At 35.1% G+C, this 11630-nt stretch overlaps 1 protein-coding gene across 1 annotated transcript in view; it reads right to left on the bottom strand.

Annotated features, from left to right (window-relative positions):
- Nucleotides 1–1083: 1083 nt before the first annotated feature.
- PTPRQ (protein tyrosine phosphatase receptor type Q) overlaps nucleotides 1084–11630 on the bottom strand; it is a 218203-nt gene continuing 207656 nt past the window's right edge. Inside the window, exons 44-47 of the mRNA XM_057488019.1 lie at nucleotides 11041–11189; nucleotides 7347–7482; nucleotides 2624–2747; nucleotides 1084–2377 (exon numbers count right to left, since the gene is read on the bottom strand). Of these exons, the coding sequence (XP_057344002.1) occupies nucleotides 2340–2377; nucleotides 2624–2747; nucleotides 7347–7482; nucleotides 11041–11189 (447 nt within the window). The 3' untranslated portion in view covers nucleotides 1084–2339. The remainder of the gene's footprint in view (nucleotides 2378–2623; nucleotides 2748–7346; nucleotides 7483–11040; nucleotides 11190–11630) is intronic.

The raw sequence follows: 11630 nt of genomic DNA, 5'->3' as shown, positions 1-11630 counted from the left end.
CTTAGTTCTTCATTATTTAAGAGCTCTTAGTAGCCACCTATAGAACTTGGCTATACACTAGCTCTTTGACAATATAATTAAGGGGAAAATTAGCTATGTGAATTTCAGTTCAATTTCAGTTACCATTTTGTGCTATAGCTATGAATTATGCACATTTAACAGGTGCTCTGTTATAATTTTTATCTGTTAATGCATACAAATCTTTTTAAAACATGTTCCGGATAATTTCAGGTGGACATGAAATTATTTTGATCCTAATGTCTGTTAGAGATTTGCTTTTCAATGTATGGCCTGAGATCAGGCAGCAATATTATAATTTGAGTACTTACTAGAAATGAAGACTCTCAGATCCTACTTTAGACCTGTTGCAACAGAATCTGCATTTTAACATAATCCCCATGTGGTTTTTATATGTGTTATTTTGATAAGCACTGTTTTAGAGGAAGCTTTATATTAAAACTGTTTTATACACGCACATGCATATACATATGCATCACACCTGAAACTATGCAGTATGCTATACAGATATTATAGAGTGTGGACTGGCCTGTAGATTGAATGATTTATTTTCTTATCATTTAATACAATAAAAAGAACCTCACCAATACTTTCCACAGCTGTTTTATGTCTTCCATGAATACAAAACCCCACATTTATTAGTACTGGTTTGCCACATATTTTCAATGAATGACATCCGAAGCAAACAGAAGAACTTCTAACTCCAACTTGAATCTTTTAGAATTCTCATAATTTTTTATTGTTTTCTGTAGCTTTCTATAGAGTAAATTTACTGGTTGGATAGTAGTATATTACATTTATTTATACTTACTTTACATGAAAAAAAAGCGGAAGCATGACTGTAAGACTAAAGCATTTAATTTCTTGGATAATGAATTTGATTTTAAAATTACCTGTTATCTCTATGGGTACCATGAGAAATAATCATATCTTAATTATTTATACTGTATTATGTTTATTTATTTGTATATACTTTGTTACGTTATCAGCTATATCTTAATATGTAATACAAAATCAAATTTACATTTATAAGGACCTCTGAAATCATGCTGCAAAGTAACTCAATTCTTTAAAACTCAATTTTATTGGTCATATATTTTTTGTATGTATATTTCAGCAGAAATAAGCATAAGCTATAATTTTGATCATAGATGAAATATAATAAATAATACTATTTCATTTTATGACATTTATTTGAAATCTATGACAACATAATTTCATATAGTTCAAAACTTGCTTAGTACATTGTCAGTATCTAATGATAAGGAGGTGAAAATACTTTCCTTTAAAAAAAATCTCTAATTTGTTACAAGCTGGTTAATTTCTTTGTTTTCAGTCCCACCAAATAGACTCCTCCGTAATCAACCTTGGGAAGTGAGATAAAGACCATTTGATACAATCTATTCAGAAGTCTCTGTTGGCACCACAGAAACACATCATTAGTTTATAGGCATGTAATACATTCCATGTTTTTATACATTTCTGCTGAAGAAACCCTTCAAAACTGTTAATACTAAGTTGAAAATACATCTTATGAACAAATACTCTTATACAGTTAATGATGTGTTTAAATACACAATACAGTGGAACAGCTTGTCCCTGAAAATATACAATTGTGGAGAGGCTAGGAAAGTACTCTACACCTTCATATAAGCAATCGCATTGTTTAATTTTTCTTTTTTTTTTTCCAAACTAGAGATCACAATGCAATTTAAATAGCCCTAGTGTCCCCGAAGAGCTACTGTGTGCTGTATAAAGGCTAAGTAATCCCTTCAGTGTCAGGGGGTTACTGTTCAGCTGTTCAAGATCATGAGATGATATCTCAGCACTCATAAAACAGAGGATTCAAAACACAGGGGCATACATGGAAGTACAGATCATTATGACAGTGGTGGAAGTTATCCGCAAGAAACGTTAACACCCTGGAGGCCAAAATAACATGACTGAATCAACATTCACAACTCGTGTTCAAGATTAAACCCAATATGTAGGGGAAATTTACATTGAAGCATCAATACTAACATAATAATAATTTTTATATTTGGCTCATTCCAAAAATATCGAAGACTTCAAAAATCTCTGGAATACTTTTTCTTACACATTTTAAATGCATAATATTTATTCTGTACAAAACAAATAACTCTCCTGAATTAGATACTTCTCAGAACTATTCATGAAATGTCAGTCCATTTAGTAAGGCACAGTATGGGAATCACAGAGATTTCTTTAAGGTTACATATTTCAATTCAGAAGAATCTAGGGGTAATTTTGGCCCCTGGGATTTGAAAATACCTTCCAGTTATAATCTTTGGTCTGAATATTTACATGGTGGTTTCTTCCCATTCAAGCTCAACATCACCTGTAACATAATAGTAACATGTCACAAGAAAGAATTGAAGTTAACCGTTCAAAAGATTTAAATATTTGTGGCAAAAATGCAGTGCAGATGGAAAGGCTATTATCCTAATTTGGATTTGAGAGGAATGAAAAAATTGATATATGCAGTAACCAAACATCTAAATATTTCAACATATGCTTATTTTTGAATTAATGCTCATGTTATAGGTAGTAAACTAGTAAATTGGTACATATTACTTCTGTTTACCTTCCATTGCATCCAAAGAGTCCATCTTCTGAAGTGCTGAATAATTAACAAAACAGATGGGCTGATTACTTCCCTTGCTTGATAAGAGATCCAGAATGCACTGGTATAAAAAGATATACTGTGCCTAGATACCAAAGAAACAGTGGTTAGATAAATGAATGCGGTGCAGATTTTTCTTATGAGGGGAGCTATACGATTATAGTGAAAGGTAAAATTGACTCAACAAATGTTAAGGAGCTAAATTTAGAGGCACAGAATTAGCCATGTATATAAATGATTTTTACCATTGCAAACATAAGGTTTTCTAAATTCCTGTGATTTCTTGTAGCTTCAAGTTTTTTAAAATACTTGTCATTAAATAATAAGTGTTAATATAATCTTTTTTGCTGTAATTATAAAAAGGGGCCAATTAGATTATTTAAATTTGTTTATGAGTTTCCTTTTTTTCTTATAAATAAGTTTTCTTGTTAGAATGGCTGTGGAATGCAGATGTCAAATCTACTTTGGAATCTGTGAATGAGTATATCTACATACCTTCAGCACATATAAAATACATTAACAATTCTGTTAATCATCCCAAATTTGAAATACAAGTCAGTTGGCCAAACTAAACATCCAGGTGCTTTACAAGGACTTCTAACATTTCATCTAAATATTTGGGCTAAATTCAGTACCATCAGAGTTCTTTAAATTTATTCAATGTAATTGTATAATCTGTTAGCATAACTGAGTTGAACTTTCCCCAAAGTAGCTAAGGTTACAGTCATAGAAAATCACCCCCATTTTTACATAGGAAACATACCTGATGTTAAAGGAATACACCGAATGTTTAAGACTTTATATATATATATCACACACACACTGAAAATTCATTTAAATAGGATGTTCTTTAAAGTGACCATCTTAAAAGGTTATATTTATATCTATTGCTACTGTATCTCAAAACGTTTCTGGAACTCCTCTGTTGAAGCTGTCTGCAGAACTTGTTGGTCATTATTAGGAATATCTATTTCTTTGTGGATTACAAACTGTTTCCACAAACATCTCATCAGTGGAATGTCAGGTCTATGAGGGCAGAACTCTGTCACATTCACTGCTATATTCCCATTGCTTGTTAATAGTACCTGGCACATAATAGCTGCGTAATAAATGTTTGTTGACTTAGTCTCATTTAATTCTTATGGCTAGCCATTCTTTACCATTTAAGGAAAGGTTTCATTTGGAGAACATCCAAAAGTCATTAGGGATCAAGTTTTGTAAGTGAGGTGGATGATTGAGTTATATAATTCAATTTTAGTAAGAAATGAAGTATTGTTATAAAACAATAAAAAAATCTATTGTAATGGCTAGTGAATTGCTTCTCAAGATAATTCTAAAAGAGTGTTTTCAAATATACATTGTATCAATGATAACAGTGGCAGAAATATACTGACATGATATAATTTCCTTGAAAAAAACAATCATTTACATTTATGAGTTCTGGTATTTTTTTTAAGCCACTTTGAATTTGAAGTCACATTTAATATGGGAAGCCTCTAACTGTCCTGCTCTCATTTTCTCCACTGGAAAGAATGTGAGTGTAAATCCTGCCAGCAGCACAGGCTCAGCTCCGTGGGGCAGCACTACATTTTCCAAAAACCCAAGGCCCTGGTGTCTTCTTGCCAAAGAGGCAGGGAAGAGGTCAAGTCCATTTCTACACTAGCTAAATAGTCATGTGACTTCAAATTAAACTTTTCTGACGTTCAGTTTCTTCATCTGGGGGAATCATAAAACCTATGTTGTTAGATTTAAAGGACTTAACATATGTAAAGTGTCTGGCAAAAAACTAGGCACCCCAAGTATTAGTAATTTTTTTCTTCCACCTTAAAGAGCTCACATCTGTAAATTGCCAGGAGAACCAGAGCAGGAAAGGACGCATCCGGATCAACCCTTATTTGAGGCACTGAAAGTATCTCATTATATTGTCCCACTGTAGCTTATTCTCTCAGAAAATCCTTTTAAATCTCTTGCTGCTGCTGTGAGCTTTTTGGTAGACAGTGAGAGAAGTCAAAGCTCTGCCTGGGGCGGGGCCACGCCCCTCCAGTGCCCCTTCGGGGGCTCTATTACCCAGGTCCCCGCCTCCCCAGCCCTGCCATGGCTACTGTAACATGTGCTGAGACAGCTCTCTTCATAGAATTTGGACTCACTCCCAGGTGCAATGGAAGAAAATAAGAAACCTATCTCAGGCAAGACGATGCTGGGTGTGTAAGGACTGGAGCCGAGGTGTGGTCACATTCCCTTTTTTCCTCACGTACAAAGGACAGTAAGAGGCATAACTTCTGCACAGGAACTCAGGTGAAAGAGAGCTTTGGAGGACAGCTTTTTAGCAAGGAGGGAACCCAGCAGACTCTTGTCAGACATTTACTGCGTGCTGGGCATTTACTGCCTGCTTGGTGTGCTAGATGCTTTCTCTTAATTAATATTGGTAATAAACTTGCAAGAAGTATAGCACAGCTATTTTACAAAAGAAAAAATGCTCAGAGAGGGCAATTTAAAAAGTTACAGAGCAAGCGAATATGGGGCTGGAATCTGAACTCAATTCTCTAACTCTGAAATCCATGCTTTTCCCATGCCCTTACACAACCTGCAACATTTACTCTGGCTGGCTAAATAAACATAATGTCTGAAGTTTATAGTGTATATTGAGTACTAAATCATGTGAACTTATTAACAGGCATTCTTGAACACTCTTTACAAAGTTGAGTGAAGTTGTCGAGCATGGCAAAAGTTATTCAACTTTCATTACATTGACTCTAGACTCTAGAAGAAAACAATATTCAATCAGTCCCACCTTCTATCCTATTCAAGAGAACCAACCTGTCTTGATCAATGTCAAGAGCATTCATCCCCAGTGCACATGTGTACACCCAGGAACATGGGAGGAATATGTTAAGTTTCTATTTTTCTGTATTGTTAATTAAAAATAAGAAGTTGAGTTTTAATAATGGTTAATTGACATTGGACACTGCATAAAAGCCTTGGAGAAGATCCAGCTATGCATTTTTTTACATGGTATACTGCACAATGAAAATGCAAGTTCCCTTCCTCAAAAATTATTAAAGATTTTAAAGACAGTGACAGCAAACATTGAATCAAGCACCCTCTGGGACTTCATGGGTTGCATACACATGAAGCCAACCCTCCTCAGAAGTCAGATTCCACTTCCAAAATACTCTGAGGGAAGAATACTTCCCTCAATGGTTCTCTTTCAGCATATAAGGGAAGCATATGGATTTCATTACCTAGTTTTACTTAATGATCACAGAATTGATTTGGCAGAAAATGATTCCTACAAAGAAGCTATGGATTGGAGATAATATTTATCATGCAAGCTCGAATGACAAGAAAGTGGCAGAGCTGACATTCTTCAAACATCCAGAATCTTCTTACAGCCATACTATCAGGTAAAAACATTGTAATCAGATCTGACAAAGAGCTAGATCAACTTAAAAAAATTATAAAATACGCATTTAAAACCACTACTGAAATAGAATTATCTTGTACTAAGTCTGTGTTTTGTCTTTTGCAAATACCTAATGATAATATGAAGCCATCAGAATTAGCAAGGTTTTCAAAATATTTCCTATTTGATCTTTATCTCATGATTTTCAATTTCTTATTTTGTATGTTTTAGAATTTACATAATTATACAAGCTACATTTAAAAAATAAATATATATGTATTGGAGTTGAATGTCCAAACATTTTTTCCTGAAAGGGATATGTAGTCCAACAAGTCTGGATGTCTCCTGGTCTAGAGCAGGATCTTTTAATTTACTGACTAATTTTAATTTAATTACAGATCTGCATATTTACTGTGAGAAAATCTCTACTTGTGTAACATACAAGTGTCAATCCAAAGACACAGGTAGGAACATCTTGTATATTATAGTTAGACAAATGAGTTTGAATTTTGGCTCTGACACTTACTAGTGTAACCTCCTAATATCACTTAACTCTTTGGAACACATGCTTCCCTATTTGTAAAGCAGAGCCAATACCTACTCTGCTGGTTAGTCTCACTGGTGCTGCTTTATAAATATAGGATTACAAGGATTAAATAAGATAATACAGGTAAAGTATCGCCTATAGCACTTGGAACCCACTAGACACTCAGTGGGGGGTTTTTAGTCTCATCATATTGCATGGTTTTTTTAATGAGAAAAAAAATTAGGTACTTTTGTCTCCAAATCAAAGCAGCAAAACTAACAACTCCAGGTTAGTTGATTAATATGCCATAACAATCATTATTGTACTAATATGCAATAGGGATAAATATGGACAAGCAAATACGCAAAAACCCTTAGCTAATATTTTAAACTTTTCCCAATTGCAACTTTTTAGCATGTATACAAAAGAAATTCATTTCCTAAGCTCCCAAACATGCCAAATGTTATAGACAAATCAGTTTCATGAATTATTTTTAAGTTTATCAGTATAAATAGGTTAGGATGAACAATCCATAACAGTGCTGAAGGACGACTTTGGCACATGGACTTCTGTGCTATCACCTCCATCGGCTGCCTTCCCCGAGCCCTCCCACAAGGAGGTCTGTACTGCAGGAAAAGAGTGTGTCTGTTATGCGCATACAGGTTCAAGTCCATGTCCAGCCAGACTGCTGCCACTAAGTTCCTCTCATGCAGAACTTCTAGAGCTGACAGCCCACACAGTTTTGGACATCTTACCAGGTTCTGTACCATGCACATTCTTTCACTCCTCAGCTCAGCTACTAATCCATATATGTCCACAAAATCATGATCATTTATATGCTGCGTTAAGTGGTCCAGAGCAATGAAAACTCCAGTTCTTCCAACACCAGCACTATAGGTAGAGTGAAATTACATGAATGCCATTTAGCAAAAGGTTGTTCATTTGATGGTGATGAAGAAAATGACCAATGACAGCAATAAATTATAAACAGTTTCTTTTCTTATTTGGAGGTAGATTTTCTTTGGATTTATACTGTGATGGGACCAAGACCGTTTAGACAGAGCAAGATGATTGTCATTAATACTCTATCAAATATTTGAGTTTCTTTTAACCAGTTGAATTTTCCCTCTTTTTTCATATAACTTTAAGGACTGTGGTTGGGGAAGTATACAGAAGATCTTTAAAAATTGTTTGAAATTCTTAACAAAAGGAATTTTGCATTGAACATATTTTTGGTTGCCCAAAGAAATGCCGAACATTTAATACTTTAACTGTTTAGCCCATATGGCATTTCCTCTGCCCATACTGATAGTCTCTCATGGTTTGTTTGTGTTTTTCACTTTCTTTCCCTAGAATTTTTTTCTACTTCCTATACATAATAACCATGAGAAACTATTTCCTTTTAATAATTAGTTTAATATCAAAGGACAAGTATGTGCTCTATAGAAACTGTTAATTGGTAAACCTGACAAGATTTATTCAGCAATTCCCATTAGAAAAATAAGACTCCTAGGTACTTTAACAGTTAATATAGCACATAACGTCTGAAAAAAAAGAGACATTCGAAAGGTCACCCAGTCTTAGAAATGTTACTGTGAACATGAAACTGCCTTTTGTATAGGAAAGAAATAGTCAAATGTCAGCATTCTCCTGTGATTTGCCTGAAGAAGTAGTGAGCGTTACAACATAAATCCGATTACAGAGACACATAAACAATGCCCAGACACAGCAGCCAGTCACGACATCATTCCGTTCATTTTGAACGTCAGACACTGTCCTAGGCATCTGGAGAACAATGGCAAACAATACAAAGGTTTCTGGGCCTGCAATCATTAAATGTGTGAAAAATGAAATGAAACCGAAACCTTATTACAGTTTTGCAGTTCACACCTAGAGACGACCACCCGCGGGCTGCGTGGGGAGCGGTAGTGTGCAAACCCGCCTTCACCTTGGATTGGCTGGCGCAGCAGTTTGTGTCTGTGGGACCTACTTTTTCACTCAGTAGTAGCTTGAGCTGTATATAAACTGTACAATCTGCAAAGTTTTTATGTAATATTCAGTTGTGAAATTGGTTAAGTAAAACTAATATTCCTAACACCAAAACAAAACAAAACAAAGTTCTTGGACTTACAGAGTTTATATTCTGAAGGATGGAGAACAGCAGCATACAAATAAGCAAGCAGGAATAGAATGAGCCCAGGGTCGTGAATGCTGCGTAGAAAGGTGAGTCAGGTTAAGGAAACAGAGGGAGATAGGGTAGGATAAGGTCATCAGAGGAAGCTTCTCTGATAGTGTAACAGCTGAAGAGGAACTTGAATGAGATCAGAGGGGCTCAAGGCGGGTGTCTGGAGAGGAGCTGCTTCGTCTCCCGAGAGGGCGGGAGCAGAGCAGATCGGGGTGGGAGCATGTTCTGTGCGTTCAAAGATCAAGGAGACCAGCGAGGGGGCGGGCAGGGGAGAGGAGAGAGGGGCCAGCGATCAGAGCCTCTGCTGGAGGGCTGGGGGCTGCCTGTGAGAGGGCGGGGAGAGGGAAAGCTGTCCTCCGAGTTTCTGACCCAGGCAGAGTGGACTTGCTGTTCACCAAGACGGGGACGAGGAGGACTGAGTTGGGAGACTGAATCAAGTGTTTCAGACACATCAAATTTTCAGAATTTCTCGCTCATTCACGTTGTGCTGTTGAATTGGAAGTTCATTGTGTAAGTCTAAAGTGAAGGTGAGAAGTTGGGGTTGGAGATAAAAATGTAATGCTTTAAAATGATATTTAAAGGTGAACATACTTTTTTTACCAACCTCTTTTATCTATTTAAATTACAAAGGAGGAGCTACACTCTTTTTGAGGCTATAAGGGAGAAGTTACTTTTCCTTCGTAATGAATTTTAGTGCCTCCAAGACATGGAGGAGCTGAGGGCAACTACTGCCCTTAGAGTTTTCTTCATCAGTGATGATTAAATTCAATTGCTGATTTTAGAAGCACATATTCTATCTGTATTATATATTAATCTGTTAAAAATTTTATGTATCTGGACAGGAAATGAAATTGGGAGGGCATTATGAGGTTTTTACTTTCCGTTCTATAGGCTTTTAAAATAGAAACTTTGTTCAGATATATTCTAATGAGCAAGCATTTATGTATTACTCTTATAATTTAAAAAATCCAAAATATTCCTGGAAAAATGTATAATCATTTAAAATACATATTGAATTTTTTCCTCTAAATAAAACTAAAAACCTTGCATGAATTAATATTTTCTCACATATTTAATCACATTAACTATTGTATACTCCTAGAAAAATGATCAGTTGTTGGAATTATTAGAATAATGTATTCATTATCAATGCTCCTAAAAGACACTGTTACTTAAATTTTTTATTGCAGTAAAGATACATATCAGCATTTACCATTTTGCCGTCTTTAAGTGTACATTTCAGTGGTATTAAGCAGATTCACAATGTTGTTTATCCATCACTACTCTGTTTCCAGAACTTCTTTATTATCCCCCAAAGCAACTCTGTACCTATAAACAATAATTCCCCATCCCTATCTCCCCTCAGCCCCTGGTAACCACGATTCTCCTTTTTGTCTCTGTGAATTTACCTATTCTAGGTATCTCATGTAAATGGAATCATAGAACAGTATATTATCACCCACGTTTTTTCTAATTTACACACTCCAATTGTTGAAAAGACTCAAGTTGAGGTTTATTTAGATACATCATATTAGAAAACATAAATCATTATTAAGGTGCCCAGAAAAATCCTGATTCTGGACAACCTTCAGTTTTATTTCAAAAAGTATTAAATACCAATGAAAATAATGAGGAGAAAATTTCAATTTATAATCCTATTCTGTTTACCATGTTCAAAGAGCTAGGTCAAAGGAAGACATCTGAGTAGCCAGACTTTGTAAAAATTTTTATCATACTTGGGTTGGTCACTTACTTTGATCTTTGTTTTAATAAAGCTCATTTCCTTTTACTTAGCCTTTGTGATTCAAATCTAGCAATTTGCTCTTACGAAAAAAGTTTAATTGTAATAGTAGACTAATGACAGTTGAAATAATGTGGGATTAATGCTTAGTCATTCAAACAATTCTTAAAATCCTACACATACACACACAGCACCCACATCAATGAGGAGCTGAAATTTAAAAAATATTAAAAGTCTTTGAGAGGCATAATCCAGTCACGATTTCAGGAAAATTACTGTATCAGTATTTAGAGTTTCCCTTACTTTAGACACTTGCATTACTTATTTTATTTCTGCCATCTAATCCTTCATACATCTTGATTTGTTATAGCCAATTAAATCTCTGAAAACTGAAAGCTGGAATGATTCTGCATTAACATTCTGCCAGAAAGTAATCAATGGTATCATGATAATAAAAAGAACACATTAAGTTTACAGATCATTTCTAATGTTTCATATGAGGTTCTAAAAATACCTTTCTTACCTGCAGTGAACAATCATAGGTGTGGTGTCCTGTGCTCTGCTTGCTCGGACCAACTTGACAAAGTGCACTAGAGGGGCACTGTTTTCAGGAACCCCATGCTCAGGCCAAGCAGTAAAGTTACACTGTCGAACGGTCATGCAATCCCCATGCTAGACAAAGTGACAGTTAATGGCAGCATGATACAGTTATTTAAGGACCACAATGGAAGTGGAAGACAGCTCGTCCTAGCTTTTGAAGGTGATCTTTTAAAATGAATATTTACCAAACAGAGGAAACTGTGTTTCGTTATTTCTTGTAAGAAAGATCTTTCATTATTGCTAAAATAAATTGCCTTTCAGTATGAATGGAAACAATAAGAAAGCTTGCAAACAGATGATGTTAGAGTATTTATATGCAAATGTATCATTTTGTAGCACTAGAATAGATTTTGAAACAATTTTGACCCAAAATTTAAACATATTCACCGATTATTCAAAACACAGGTATTGAGTGCCTAATGTCAGAAAGTACAAGGGTCCTTTTAACATTTTCTGTGAGTATAGGCATTTATATAAACTGATAAAACAGTATTCCACACTTCTCATCTGCAA

This window comes from Manis pentadactyla, chromosome 10, assembly GCF_030020395.1.
Source record: "Manis pentadactyla isolate mManPen7 chromosome 10, mManPen7.hap1, whole genome shotgun sequence".
Taxonomy (NCBI): domain Eukaryota; kingdom Metazoa; phylum Chordata; class Mammalia; order Pholidota; family Manidae; genus Manis; species Manis pentadactyla.
The sequence above is the reverse complement of the archived record's forward strand: the minus strand, read 5'-3'. Positions and strand labels throughout refer to the sequence as shown.